The following is a 16,521-nucleotide window of genomic DNA, read 5'->3' on the forward strand; positions in this document are numbered from 1 at the left end:
AAAGATAAGCAATTAATTGCCCAGACCTCTCTTTTCTTACTCTTGTTGTAACTTTCCTCAAAAAAATAGTTTTTTTTTTAATAAGGTAGTTTTCGAGTAACTTTCTTAAAATCAAGTGCTAATTTCATATTATAATGAAAAGTTTTTTTTTTCTTTTGCCTCCAGTAATTGATCAGAAGCATGATTTCCCTATTAGCAAATGTTGAACTTTTTTCACATCAAGAGCATGAAATTGCCACCCCCCAGCAAAATGCTGCCCGGGGCGGACCAACCCCTCCGTCCCACCTTAGTTACGGCACTGTGCAGAGGTCATGCAATGCTTAGGAATACACATAGGAGGGTATTCGTCTACCTATGGGGAGAACGCCCCATAAGGAGTTTTCCTTATACAGCTCCATAACTTACAACAGATCTTTGCAAAATTTGGCGTCTTTTTGCGATTTTTAATTTGTGGTAATTCCTCTGCTTCGTGTTATCATACATAAAAAATAGTTTGCTCATATGTATATTATTTAGATGTGCGTAACATTTACTGTCTGGCCACGGATTGTATGGAAAGACAAACATCCGTTTTACAGCCGGAAATGGACAAATCTATTATTTTTTATCGATGCCAGCTTTTGCAGAAGCAGAGTCTCATTCAAATGAGTGGAATACGGGCATCAAATTTTTACTTTTCCCCCTTATTCACATAGATTCGTCTTATCTGGACGTATAAAAATTCCATGCAATCCGTGGTTGGACAGTATGTACTTCGGACAATAATTTAGGTTAACTTTTTAGTTCTGAAAAGTAATGACTTGACCATAATTATTCAATTCCCCTCCCCCTCCCTTTATTTCTTTTACTATTTGTGTATTAAAAAAAAACTTTGGAAGGACTACATATTTGTTTTAGATATTAAATTCAATGCCTCTTGTAACAGTTCCGTTTTCTTGTAACGGCTGCATATTAGCCATTTCCCATTTTTCAAAAAAGTACTTATCAGACTAAAGTAAGCAAGAATTATTTCAATCAAATTCCAAGATTTTTTTTTTTTTTTAAATTGTTGGGATGAAATGTTTTGATTAACTGAAAATGGCCATCTTTTTTTTAACAACAGCTCAATGCAAGGTTTCCAAGAGAAAAAGCCATAATTCAAAAGTCAATTCCGATCACCCCCTCCCTTACATCCACCCTTACTCGAAACAACTTCGAGATGAAGAGATAACTAACTCCTGCTCAAAGGTAAAAAGGTACACTGTGTTCAAAATGAAATATATATACATTACTTTCCTTTTGATACATCAAATAAATGCCAAACGTATTTTTTCAATACTGCATTTGTCTATAAATCCTCACCCCAGGAGTTAACTAGAATTTTCTCGAACATTAATGCATAAAGGCGCTCAAAAGACATTTGCACGATGGCGCCAATCAGGCTTGGTGCGGGCCTGCATACACGTAGATTTGCACATGTGTTAAATGTAGCCTCCCCCCCCCCTCCCGAAAAAATATTTCAACACCACTGTTAGTATTATTCCACAATAACATGCAAAGCAGTTCTAAAAAAATATACATTTTGATACATCACTACAACGCATGTTATTATACAGTGAAACCTCTCCGAGAAGCCACCCCCCTTCGTTCAGTGAAAATGTGCACGCAGAAGGGGTGGCCATACTTAAGAGTTTTCATTATTGAACTCGAGCTGTACTATGAATTATATAATTCAACACTTTTTAATGATGTTTCAAGAAAATAAAGGGGTCAACATACACAGGTTTCACTGTATCACTAAATGAAAAAATGCTCCTCATCGAGTTCTGAAAATGTAATAGCAATAACACAGCAAAAATTATTAACTGTTGTTTTCCGAGCGGCTATCAGAAAGAAAAACTTTTGCACACTGAGAACAGTGGTGTTCCCATAGGGTATATTCCATGTATGCCGTATATTCTCAAATATTTTTTAGGACATATAGCGTATACCTTCAAGTTTCAAAAATTTCCATATAAACACATATTACATATATCGTTGCCTCAGAGCAACACTAAGACATCTAATCCCCGAAATAACATTAAGATATCCTACTGTAGCTCTGAGGCAACGATTTGATCGCATACAAATATTGTGCGTAATGGATTACTGGGAGTATACCCTCAGAAAAATAGATGGGAACATCACTGTATGAGAATAATTTGCACAAGCCAAAAACCTCATTTTTGAAATTGATTAAAATAAGCAAATAAATAAATATATGTTTCAGTATTCTAAAAATTATTTTATTTATGAAATCCTTGTGCAATTTCATTTTTTCATGCATACAACAGCAGCATGATGTGATAAGATCATAGAACATAGACCATTCTATTTTTTAAATTAATCTTTGAATTTCGGGGGGGGGGGGGGGGGAGGGAATGCTTGTTCGATGAACCCAGAATTATCTTCCATTTATTTTTTTAGCCTGGCTTAATTGTGCACATGTTATGTATTGAATATGCACACAGATTAAAAAAAAAAAAAAAAACATCGGTAAACCATTACCGCGAAACACGGGAAAGCACTGTTTGGCAAATTTAGAATTTTTTACTTCTATTTTTAGCGTGGCTCAAAAAAAAGATTAAAAAAAGCGCTATCCAAGACATGTTTTCTAAAAAATAAACCTTCAACATTTACGGAAAACACTTCAATTCTTTAACAATTAAAAAAAATAGTAGGAAATAACAGAAGATTCAACGGAAGCAAATATAAACAAACAGGTGCAGACGCCCTGTCAAAACACCGAACCGGTTACGAAATTTGCATACGTTTCCCGCTTTCCCGCCTTCGTGTAAATGAGCAACGATTTTCCTCTGACTTCTGACGTCACATGTCTGCCGTCCGATGTCCGAAAGCGGGAATCGTGTAAAAGGGGTCTAAGTGCCAATAGTTAGTACAAAAATTAATTCCGTGAACTCAATGATTTGTCTGAAAATATTTTATGATTAAAAGGGCCTCGCAAAACTACATCGCCGACGTCTACTTTTGCTCTCGCGCCGCCACTGGTTCCCAAACATCCCATTCTCATTTTCATTAGCATTAACGAAGATTGTCTTAAATTAAGTCTTTAGAACTTTAATATCGAGATATTTTCGGAAGAGTCCCCTGACTTCTTCCCCCAAACGTGATTCCCAATCACGTTTGTAACCGGTTGCTGTATGCTAACATACCCAATATTCATGCGCATCAGTTTACAAACTTAACCGTTGACCGTGAAGTGAATGTTGGGTGTTGTTTTCATATCGCGTGGAGTTTAAATTATTGTAAACATTGGGAAACACCTGTTGCTTCCTGTCTGTTCATCGTGTTCTTGAATCATGAAACAGAACTCAATGAAAAGAAGATATTAATTTTGAACATTTTCATTAATTTCAAAGTAAATTTTTAATGGGAAAAATTTTAAGTTCATGTATTTATAAAATAAATAATGTTATTCACCACTAAGCATGACTTCTGTGGATGATGATAAGCTTGTCGAAAATTTAATTGATTTTTCAGAGAAATCAGAAGAGAGTGAGAGTAAGGAAGACATTTATGAAAATATTGAATTTAGAAAACCTAAATTGCTTTCTCAAGTGTCTGCTGAATTATCACCTGAACAAAGTTCACCTAAGCCGTCTGACATTGGGACGAGGCATTATTCAAGACTATGTGGATATCTAAACAAATTGGGGAATAACAAAATTTTGAAAACCTTTAGAAGGAGATGGTTTGTTTTCTCCGAAAATAACTGTAAACTTTATTATTATCGCTCTCCCCAGGATCAAGAACCGCTGGGTGAAATAGACATTTCTCAAGCTACATTCACTTTTGATGTCACAAATAAAGAGAGGACTGGGTCATTTAAAATCAGGTAAACTTATTTATTATTGTAGGAAAATCTGTTCTTGAACTTTTTTTTTATTTGCCAGAACAGCTGCTAAACAGCGAATGTAAAATAAGAGTAAAATAAGAAATAATGTTAAATAAGCACAAATTACAGATTACTGCATAAGAAATAACAACGTCAAATAGCACAAATTGTAGATTACTGCATATAAAAAATAACAACTTGAATTTGCACAAATTGTAGATTGCTGCAGTAACCCGCTATTTATGCTATTTGATGTTATTTCTTTTTTAAGTTTTTATCCACAAAGGTATTTATTTTACTTAAACAGCAACTATTTGTTGAAAACACATTTGTTAATTTTTGTTTTGCTTTTCAGATGTGTCCTTTCAGATAAATTTCTGGGGTATTTTTTTTTTTTTGTAAAACAATGTTATTTTCAAATTTTTATGTCTGATTTAAAAGAATAAATAAATAAATCTTGCCCCCCTTCTGTTACGTACCATAACTTGAGAAGAAATAGAAATGTTTTGAAGTGTTAAATCTACTTTAGACATTTAACATGCATTGGATTGATTTTTGAATTGGTAAACATTTAGTTTTCTGTGAGTAAAAAGAAATCTGATATAAAACATTCAGTAACTCTTAATTGCAAAATGGTCTTTCTTAAATTTATATCGTCTTTATAAATTAAGTATTGTATAAATGTGTAAATTTGTTTTTAAACTTGAAAGAAAGCATTTTATAGAAAATGTTTATTTATAGTGTTCCTGGGAGAGATTATTTTCTTGAAGCAAACAATAGACAAACTTGTCTATTCTGGTTGCAAGAACTTCAGAAACATCGACGAGCAAACAGCGCTTTTCGAACAAAAAATATCACTGAACAGTCGACTTCTGTGAATAATTTAGCTGGTGTAAGTATTAAGTGTTTCAAAAATAATCTATTTACAAATCTTTTATGGAAATACATTGATACTAAGTGTGCTTTGTTTTTCCCAAGCTTTTGTGGCATGTCAAATTTTAATAAATGATGCTAGTTATAGCTAGTATAATTGATGCTAGTTTAATTATAACTTGAAAAATGTGCACAAAAACAACATGACTGGCTCTAAAGATTTCTTTATGATATTATTCAGATAACCTACAATACAGTGTTTGATTTTGCATCAATATTTTTGCAGCTTTTGTATAAGTACATTATTTTAATTAAAGAGTTTCTTCAAGTAAACAGATTGCAGCCCTCCAGATTTGTCCTTGCTTGATCTGAATAATTAAAAAATGAGTCCTAATTGTAAATGAACTCTTGTCAAAAGCTCTTTCTAGTTTTTTTTTTAAAGTTTTCGTTAGTTTCAATTGTGTTCAGGTGATTCCTGAAATAGTACAGAGGTGTGAAATTTATTAGACTCAAGGTGCAGAAAACAGGAAAATCGAGTATTCCGGTTTAAAAATAACCTCTAGGTCCTTTCTGAAAGCCCAATTATGTTTTTCCAGAATGGTCAAAGTTCTATACATTATTTTGCTGCAAAATTTCCCATTTTACTGGAGTTTTGCCTCCCCGGTAAGCCCTGTGTTATCTGATAACACCTGCCATTATGTTTTGCTGTTCTTCCTAAAGCTGTTTCTGCAGAGCTGTGAGTAGTGTGAAGTAGCTTTTTTGTGTGTTTTTGTACTAGGACCACCAAAATAACCAATTTGTGTCGCACACTGGTTTCAGGGAACAGTTTTAGTGTTTGTTTTCCATTTTCCCCTGTGAACATCAATTTTGGTGAATGTTTTGAAATGGGTCAGCTGCGTGACCTCTTACCACACAAGAAAGCACTGGTTAGGTGTATGTTAGACCAAAATACCTTTTTACAAAGAGAAATTGTGAAAAAACATATTTATATATTTATATCTCTAATATTTCCCAGAGCAATATCAGCAGAATCAATTCTTCTGTAAATACATAATAACATACCAGTTGTCTCAAAGAGGCTGGGAAAATGTGGAAAAAAAACACGTCTCCAAGGATTTAAAGAAAACTTATAGGGGAAGAGCAACTAATAAGGACCTTGGTAACAGTCTGAAGTGCTATGGTGTGGAGGATAACCCATCATTGCTCTGGCACCGATTCATTGCCAATGAGATGACTGTTCGAAACCCACGCATGAAGGCCAAAATCACCCCGGTTATGACAAACAAAAGGATTCAGTGTTCTCTTGAACATCTTTGGCCCACTAAATCTTATTCTTTTCCAAAGCTGGGGTGATTTTCGCCTTCCTGCATGGACTTTAAGCAGGTATCCCATCGGCGATGAATCGTCGCCATTCCAATGACGGATCCACCTTCACACCATAAAGCTTTAAACTGTTAGCAAAGTCCTTGCTAGTTGCTCTTCTGTTGTCCTTGACCATCCAAATAAGTTTTTTTTCCATCCTAGGAGACGCGTTTTCTGTTTTCTGCCACATTTTCCCAGCTTCTTTGAGACAACTGGTATGTTTTCCTTGACAGAAACATTGATTCTGTTGACGGTTATTTGAGAAATATTAAGTTTTTATTCAATTTCTCTTTTTAAAAATATATTTTGGTCAAACATACATATAACCAGATATTTCTTTCATGAAGAGAGGTCATGCAGCTGACTCGTTTCACAAAATTCACCAAAATTGATGTTTGAAGGGAAAAACGTGAAAACGAACAATGAAACTGTTCCCTGAAACCAGTGTGCGACACAAAATCACTTACAAACTTGTTATTTTTATTGTCCTAGTGCAAAAACACATGAAAAACCATGAGACACCACTCATTGCTCTGCATAAACAGTTTTAGATAGAATAACAACAAATAATGGTGGATGTTATCAGATAAGACACAGCGTTGCCAAGGAGGAGAAATTGAAGTAAAATGAGAAATTTTGCAGGAAGATAATGTATAGTACTTTGACCATTCTGGTAAAACATAATTATGCTTTTAGAAAGGATCTAGAGGCTATTTTTAAACCGGAACACTTGACTTTCCTGTTTTCCGCTCCTGAAGTGTAATAAATTTCACACCTCTGTATACACTGTTGAAATTGTACATTTAAAATTTTTCTTACTTTTTTAATGAATATATATATACACTGGTGTGCAAAAATTAAGGACAAAGTCAAAAAATTAGCATATCAGCTGAACGAAGAGACAGAGTGGACAGAAAAACCAATCAGGAGTTTAAGTAAGGTGATGTACGGTAGCACATGCGCAGATATGCAGGCAGACATAATGGGAGAGTGTCTGAGTAATATAAAGCATGTTGTCGGTGTAAGATCAGTATTTCTGGCAAAGAGATTGAACGCCGTATAGCAGTTAAAATCACACCGAGTTGCTGCCTCAGCGAGAGATGGCGAATAATCAATCTGTTAGACGACATCTGGATGCTTTTACCCGAGGTCGAATCATTGGGAAGTTGGAGGAAGGACGCAGTGTGACAAGTGCTGCAGAGTTTGGAATTGCTCACAGCATTGTTTCACGACTTTGGAGACAATTTCAAACTACAGGAACAGCTATCCGGGGGTTCAGTAGTGGTCGTCCACGAGGAGCCACACCCGCAGATGACCGGTATATTGTCTTACAGGCCAGAAGAAACAGGCGGGAGAAATCGCTAGACACACGACACAGGCGACTGGACGACCAATATTGCGTTTTACCGTGGCCAGAAGACTGCACGCTGGTGCTCTGTTTGCACGAAGCCCTATACGGTGTGTACTTTTAACGCCTGCCCATCGGAGAAGGCGTTCTCTGTGGTGCCGGGACCCCCAGAATTGGAGAGACAATGAATGGGGACGAGTACTCTTTACAGATGAGAGCAGATTCAGTCCGAGTAGCGATTCTCATCGCATTCTCATCTGGAGAGAGCGGGGAAGCGGCAATCATCCCTCGAACATCATTGAAAGGGACAGGTATGGAGGTCGGGGTGTTCTCGTTTGGGGAGGCATCATGCTTGGTAGTCGTACAGACCTTCACATCTTCGTCGCAGGTTCAGTCAACGGGACCCGTTATTGTAACGAGATTCTTCTTCCATATGTGCGTCTTTTTAGAGGCGCTATGGGTCCGCAGTTCCTTTTCATGGACGACAATGCACCATGTCATCGCACAGTAGCTGCCGAACAGCTCTTAGAGAGTGAGGATATTGAATGTATGGATTGACCGACACGATCTCCGGATCTCAATCCCATCGAGCATGTATGGGATTTTCTAGGCAGACGCTTGGCAACTCGTACCTTACCACTAGTAACGATTCGGGTCCTTCGATTGGTGCTGCAAGATGAATGGGCAGCAATGCCTCAACAACTCATTGACACACTCATTCTCAGCATGGGCAGACGCTGTGATACCTAACTAGCAGTCAGGGGAGATCATATCTCCTACTAAAGACCGGATGTTTCTTGCTGGACACCCATCAAAGGGATGTTTCGGCCTTTAGTCGCATTGCGCTCCATGCTACTTTTTCAATAAAGCTTCTTTTTATCCCTCTGATTTCTCTTTTAGTAAGTGTTGCTTACATTACACATGTCCTTACGTATTGGGGATCTTACGGTATTAAATGTGTTGATTTGGAAAGCTCTTGTACAAAGTTATATTGAAAAAACCATCTCATCTTTAATTTTTGCACACCAGTGTGTATATACGAGGCGTATTTTTAAAGTAAGTTCCGTTTTGACATAAAAAAAAGAACAAGTACAGATAGAGCAAAGAAATTAATTGCACAAAAATCTACCATCCTTACGCTATTTTTTGACATTGCTCTCGTGATTTTCCAAACATTTGTCATAGCGTGGTACAGGTTTTTGTACACCTATTCATAGAAAATTGCCGCCTGTGTAGTGAGCCATGGGATAACATGTTCTCTGAGCTCATTATTGCTGTTGTGCCACAGACCACCTTGGAAAGACTTTAGATGCCGAAACAAATGAAAGATGCTGCGAGCGAGGTGAGGGCAGACCAGAGGATGTTCAAAAACGCCCCAGCCAAAGCACTGTAAGAGTCCTCATGGTTGACTAAACGGGCGGTAACTTTGTACGAATAGGTATACAAAAACCTGTACCACGCTATGACAAATGCTTGGAAAATCACGGGAGCAATGTCGAAAAATAGCGTAAGGGTAGTAGATTTTTGTGCACTAAATTACTTAGCTCTATCTGTACTCGTTCCTTTTTTATATAAAAACGGAACTTACTTAAAAACACGCCTCGTGTATATATATATATATATATATATATATATATATATATAAAGAAACACTATCATATATTGTAGTTATATCTGGACAAGTCAACCAAAATGAACTACACTACTCAGTGCAATAGGCGCCACAGGCTGCTCTATGATACTGGTAGACAACACATTTGATAGCAATATAAGGATTGAACAAGAAAGAAAAATTCTTTTAAAAGAAGGAAAAAATCCCAAAATATCAGGCGGTACTCCCCAAGGGTAGGGAAAAACCATTGAGATGTTTCGTGAGTGCTGCTGGCAAAATTGCCTAAAAAAGCAGCACTAGTCCCCGACATCTCACAAAACAAGCACTGAAAGTCCAGAATATCAGCATGACATGAAATACAAATATTGAACCTTTTACAAACGAAAAATACAAATTTTTAGCTAAAGAAAATAGAACAATATTTAAGCTACAAGATTTATATAAAGAAAATAGAACAATATTTAAACCACAAGAGAAACAAAATTCATACCTGAACTCAAAATCAAAAGAAGGAACGTACAACCATCAAATTCATGGAACAGAAAATTCAAGGAACTGACAATTGACTATCGCTAGTCCTCCACAAGCTTGCAAATGAAATTCTTCGTAAGATGCTCCGGATATTGGTTTTTAGTTAGGGTAGCAGTTAAAATTCGAATCGCTGTTTTCAGATTTGTTTTATTATCGCATATTTTTTTATATCTAATAATTTGTGAAATGATTACATTTGAACACTTTTCTACTGACACAACTGTGAAAATGAATTAAAGAATACACTTTAAAATCAAAATCCTGACGTTTATCATACAAAGCTATACTGGGAACTTTATTATTCAGTTGAATATTGAGATCAAGGAAGTTAACTGACTCATCCTTATTTGTTTGTTTCAGCAGTGGTTCATTTGGGTAAATTTCTTTGTGTAAATTGTGAAAATCATTATTATTAAAAATAATGTCATCAATATATCTAAATGCTTCTGTATTGTTGTTTATTAAAAAAATAGATTCATAAAATGCAAAAATAGGTTTGCAAATGCACTAGAAAAAGATGTGCCCATCGGTATTCCATTGATCTGTCTGTAGAAATTGGAACCATTGTATAAGTAATTCTCAAAAATACAAAATTTAACAAGGTTATCCAAGAGTGTTTTTCTAAATTGATGTGTTTTTCATATCTGTCGAAAAGTCTATTTGAAACATCAATTATGAGTTTGTGGGGAATGTTAGTGAAAAGATTTTCAAAGTCAAAAGTATTAATACTATGAATATGGTATTTACCACTGTTTATGAAATCCAGAACTTTCTGGTTATTCAGAATTATAAAACTTTTTTCTTCTGCAATTTTGGCCAAGATATTTTTTAATTATTCGAAAAAAATGTAACCTGCTTGATTATTGTAGGAGTATGTTCCAAAGGAAAGGAAAATTAAAATTGAGATGCCGTGTGTTTAGAATTTTGTCGAAGGCTAGGATTCTTTTCTTTAAACTGGACTCAGCTTCTGTGACTTTTTTGTATGTATTAATATTTGTATATTTCTTCTGAAGCATAAGTTTATAAAAAAATTTGCACATGATGGCAAAAGGCTAGGATTCTTTTCTTTAAACTGGACTCAGCTTCTGTGACTTTTTTGTATGTATTAATATTTGTATATTCCTTCTGAAGCATAAGTTTATAAAAAAATTTGCACATGATGGCAAAATAATTTGCCGCTTTATCAACTGTGGTTATAATAAAACTATTTTTTAGGTCCTCTATACTTTTTTTTAAGTTTTTTATCAATTATGTTGTTGTTCTGAATCTATGCTCCTCTCTTCATGATATTCATAATTGTGATGACTTCCAGGCCCTAACACCCTTTGAAGCCACTTCATTGTTATACTGGACAGCAAGACACCTTATGTTTGAAAAAACGGTGTGGTGGGCATAATTTAAAAAAATAAAAATTAAAAAAAAAATGTTAAAAAATTTTAAATGATGATATGCATTTTTTTTTTTCAAAGTTCCATTTTCAGCAGAAACCAAATAAGCAAGCTTGTACAATAAGACTAAAGAACGAGAGATGACAAGGAAAAAAAAATAAATCCTGCCCAATATTCTCCCAGGACAGAATTGTGCATACTTTTTTTGCCGTTTAAATGTTTTTAAATATGGTCTTGAAGTACTGTTTGCATTTTAAAGCTTCATTTCATTTTAAAATAAAAAAAAATCTTTTCAGAGACCACAGAGTGGTTTGCTTGCTAAGGAGCTACCTGATTTCAATACAGATGAAAAAATAGTTCCATTGATGCTTCCAGTTGATTGCCCTAAAGATGAAATTGGTGATGACTCAGCTCTCAACCGTCGTAGTTCATTTTTGAACTCTCATCAGAAGTTTAATTTATTCTATAACCAAGTTAAATCAGCCAGTTTTGTGAAATATGACAAGTCTCCATCAGAATGTAAGAATTTGATTGCTTTTAAACATGTTTTCATTGCTTCAAAATTGTTAAAATTTTGAAATATTTATTACGGGCTCTTGCTATAAAATTGTTATTTATGATAAATTTCATATGATAATGTAGCTGATAAAATTCTAAGAACTTACTTAAAGGGATTAACATGTAAGATTTTGTGTAACAGGCTCTGGGTGATCTTAATGCCTATGCTAATTCTTGAAGTGGAATATTGTTGGCTGCATGACATGTTATCTTTCAGGAATAATCATTAACAATCATTTTTTTGATTAAAATAGAACCTCTTTAATCTGAACTACATCTACTTCAGTCAACATTTGTTTCTCGTGGTTACTTTATTCCAGACTCTATCGCAATAAGTGAATATCTGCAGAGTAGAATTCTTGATTTATAAATCAAAAGTTTCCCAAATTGGAGCTAAAGCATTATTAATGCCACTTAAAATATGTTTTAACTTCATTTCAGCCTTGTTTGACATGAAATAATACCCTTTAGTCATTTGTATACTCGTATAACTCAATATATTGCGCAAAATATGAGAAAGTACTACATATTAGATGTTATAAAGATTTCAATGCTATTACAGTGCTTTAAATTACACGACATACATAGTTGTTACAGACTACCACTAACCTGCAAAAATAGTACAACTTGTCTGATGATGAAATAAGTGAAAAAGAGCGACAGTATCTCTCAGGCCTGAGAGTATAAAATATTTTTGATTTTTTTTAATAGTAAATATAGAGTTTTAACAGTGTTAAAGTAGGAAAACATCGTATCAACCAGAGGCACTCCAATGAGAGGTTACTGCAACCTCTCAAAATATTTCTCATTCAGCACATTTTGTCTGATAATTCGGGATATCAGAAGATACTAGGACAAAATTATATTTTTCCCCCATTCCCATAGTATATCTTCTCATTGGATGTAGGTTGGGGGAAGATGGGCTCATGTGAACATGGTATGTTTTACTAGGATAACGTCAAGCAAAAAAAATCTTTAAATTTCTCAAGCAATGGCAGTATTGGTCCTACTTTGCGAAATTTTTACAGCTAGGAGCCAGTTTATATACAAATACAAATACAAAAGTGACGACCAGCAACAGGCTCTGGGCCCAGCTAGACTGGTCCTAGTCAATTTACAATCCCCAGTGAAGATCAATGGCCCTCTTAAAACTGTCTACTCCTTTGCTCATTACCACCTCTTCCGGTAAGCTGTTCCAAGGTTCCACTACCCTGCTAAAATAATAATTTTTCCTAATATCCATGTTAGCCTGAGATTTAAATAGCTTAAAACAATGACCCCTTGTCCTGTTTTCAGTGCTAAACTTTAACCCCGTAACATCTTTCGTTTTAATAAATTTAAACAGCTGAATCATGTCCCCTCGGTCTCTTCTTTGCTCAAGACTGTACATTTTTAGCCTTCTAAGCCTGGAATCATAATCTAAGTGGGAAAGTCCACTTATTAGCCTTGTAGCCCGCCTTTGAACCCTTTCCAATACATTAATGTCTTTCTTAAGATAAGGAGACCAAAACTGAACAGCATACTCCAAATGGGGTCTTACCAAACTTCTATATAAGGGCAGAAGAACTTCTTTAGATTTATTTGAAATAGATCTATTGATAAACCCAAGCATCTTATTGGCTTTGTTGCTAGCAATGCTGCACTGTTGGCTAAACTTTAAATCCTGACTTATTAGGACCCCCAGATCAGTAACTTTGTCTGCCTGACTAATGACTGAACCTTGCAAATAATAACTTGTACACTTATTTCCATGCCCTAAATGTAGCACTTGACATTTCCCAACATTAACAGCCATACCCCATTTATCAGCCCACTCCGTAATATGATCTAGATCCTCTTGCAGCTGATTTGCTTGTTCTTCATTTTCTACAGTCCCCATAACTTTGACATCATCAGCAAAACAATTCATGTTCCCAGAAATATTTTTGTGAATATCGTTCATAAAGACAATGAACAAAACAGGCCCTAACACTGATCCTTGAGGAACCCCGCTTAAGACCTCACTCCAATTAGAATAATTTCCCCTTACAACTACTCTTTGTTTCCTTCCGGTCAGCCAATTTTTTACCCAAATGAAAGTTTTCCCTCCTATTCCTATATCAGCTAATTTGCTAAGTAGAGCAACATGCGGTACCTTATCGAAAGCTTTTTGAAAATCAATGTAAACAACATCTACAGGCTTCTTATTGTCCAAAGCCATGATAACTTTGTCATAGAAATGTAATAAATTAGTTGCACAAGATTTACCTTTCCTGAAACCATGTTCCTGTTATGTTCCTGTGCTGAGCTTCTTTGTTTTAGCAGATGCTGATATAACTTTTCTCTGTCTCCTTCGGGTAAAAACATATTTCAAGCTAACTAATAAGCTAAATTTAATCATTGCAAACCATTATATGAACATTCTACTTAATTTATGAATGTCTTAATTTTTTTAAAAAATAATTAAGAATTCTTTAAAAGAATTCAAAAGTAGATTAGGCACTTGTGAACAAACACAGTGTCTAGTGGCACATGTGACCAGTTCCTATATCCTCTCTGTAATATGAATTTAAGTGTTAAAAAATGCGTAAATATTTATTATCATTTTTCTGCAGGCAATTTGTAAATTTCTTTATAATTGTTATTATTATTAAGTATTTATTTATATATATTTTTTTAAACTGATTTATGACTTTATAGTTGGTTAAGAGTTTAGTGCTATATAATACTTCCTTTAACAAAAGGACAAAGAGTTTAAAATAATTTTAAAAATCATTATCATATTCTGTATGAACAAAAATGCAATATATTACAATAATTATTATGTACACGCAATAGATTTTTTTTGTAATATGTTGTCTTTTTCTTGTCTGTCTAGTTATCATAAGATGCTGCGAAACTTTAAAATTTGACAGTGAGCATAGTTATATAGTTTGGAAAAAACATTTTCATAATGGCACTTTTTGTGTACAATAATCTGACACAATACTGGTTACAAACCCTTCAGTGCAATTGGTATATACGTATATGTTTCATATTAATGAATTTTTGGTTAAAATATGATGCTTGTCCTGCATTTTTCAATTGTATTCATATGTGCCCCAGGCTTGCTCACACGTCCCCCCCTACAGAGACATATGTGAACAATTGAAGACATTTAAAGAAAATTCCACAGTGAAGAAATAAGTTTAAAAAAATCTCTGAAAAATTCCATGGCACAAAAAAAAAAAAAAGACCATTCAATCATGGGGACGTCTTTACTCTGAGAAATTGATAATATTTTTTAAAAGGTAAAGAAAAAAATAAAATTGTTCACCCCCCCCCCCCTTTCCTCTAAAGGCTATGTGCATAAGCGTAACAAACATACAATACAGTGTTGTACTGTACTACTCTGCATAATGTGCTAAAATGAGTTAAAGTTTTAAATTTTGAAAAAAAAAAGTTCTTAACATGTTTTTTTTAAATGCTCTCTCTGAGCAGCTAAGTTAATTTTATTTACAGTACATGTATTTGTTTACTTATGGGCAGCAGTAGATTCATACTTCGTGAAGTTTGCGAAATCAATAAATTACTTACTTTGAAATATGAGATCAAACAATTTGTAATAATTCAAATCATTCTATTGGCAATGAAATTTGCTTTAGCAAACTTTCATCTAATATGAAAACATTTGAATATTTGCATTTTGTTACAACTTTTACTGTTTCTTTTTACAGCTAGTCTAAATAGTCCAAGCACAGAGAACCTCTGTGTAGAAGAATTTTCATCCATCAAAGACAGCGCATCTCAGAAATCGAAACCTCCTAGTTTAGCTTCTTTTAAGTCGAAACTCTCCCATTCATTCCGTAAAGTACGTTTAAGTGAAGAAGTCAATATGGAGAATACAGAAAAAGAAAGATGCTCCAAATGTCCTAAGGTATGAATCTTATTGTGTTTATTTCTACATCAGTACCCCAAAAGTATTGTTTTATTCTTCATTCAACACCTAGTTTTGTATGAAAAAAATTAATCAATTGTTCTTTTACAGATTGAATTGAACTTTCTGTAGTTGTTTATTAGCTCTTTTTAATTAGAAAAAAAATGGAAGTATTTCTCTTCAAACAAATTAGATGTACAAGTTTTATAAGCACGCGTTTGCAGTAATCTACAATTTGTGCTTTATCACGTTGTTACTTCTTATTTTACAAATCTATCTTGTTTTTTTTTGTCAAATTAGAATTTATTATAAGTAGGCTTGCTAGATTTCTGACCGGAACACCAGAATGACCCCCTTACCCATCGTCACTCATATTCAAAAGGCTAAACACATGTGGCTGAATTTTGAAGTGTTTTATAGGGCAGTTTATCCTCAATGCTATGAATAAATGGTTACTAATTATGAACCTAAAACAGGGATAATAAAAATGACATGTGCAGATAAAATTTGAACATTTCGCTTCTTAAATGTAGATACTTACAATTTTTTTTAATTAGAAAAAAAACCTTGAATGAGGAATAAAGGAACACTTAGTAATACTTTTTATAGGATTGTTTTAGAGTCTTTTATGGTTTTAATCTTGTTGTAAAAATGCTCATAAGCTAATCTGGGATTCATTTCACAAGACAATGTTAGGGGTGATAAAGTCGATATCCTAAATAATTCTTCACAGCTAATTATTTTTAGACCTTTTTTGTCATTTGTAATCAAATTTATCTTTTTCCGGGATGAGAAGTAAATCGGCCGAGACAGCAGGACTTTGTCTGAAAACCGGGACTATCCCAGTCAAACCGAGACCTCTCCAAACAGGGACGTCTGGCAAGCCTAGTTATAAGCAAGATCGACTGTATCACAATTTATGAACTAAGATATTGTTTGCTTTAACACAAGAATAACAAAATCTGTATGGTTTGTGATGCTTTCTTAACCAATTTAATGTCACTTTACTGCTGCTCAATAAAATATGTCTAATGTCCAGTTTATGAAGAACAGAGAAACCTCTGACTGCAGTAGTGTAGT

At 34.4% G+C, this 16,521-nt stretch overlaps 1 protein-coding gene across 1 annotated transcript in view; it reads left to right on the forward strand.

The window, feature by feature from the left end:
• The first annotated feature begins 3,467 nt into the window (after window positions 1-3,467).
• The window catches only part of LOC129216415 (TBC1 domain family member 2B-like), a 377,979-nt gene continuing 364,925 nt past the window's right edge, over window positions 3,468-16,521 (forward strand). The window contains exons 1-4 of the mRNA XM_054850629.1: window positions 3,468-3,874; window positions 4,616-4,766; window positions 11,285-11,507; window positions 15,242-15,441. Of these exons, the coding sequence (XP_054706604.1) occupies window positions 3,468-3,874; window positions 4,616-4,766; window positions 11,285-11,507; window positions 15,242-15,441 (981 nt within the window). The remainder of the gene's footprint in view (window positions 3,875-4,615; window positions 4,767-11,284; window positions 11,508-15,241; window positions 15,442-16,521) is intronic.

Source organism: Uloborus diversus, chromosome 2 (genome assembly GCF_026930045.1).
Source record: "Uloborus diversus isolate 005 chromosome 2, Udiv.v.3.1, whole genome shotgun sequence".
NCBI lineage: Eukaryota > Metazoa > Arthropoda > Arachnida > Araneae > Uloboridae > Uloborus > Uloborus diversus.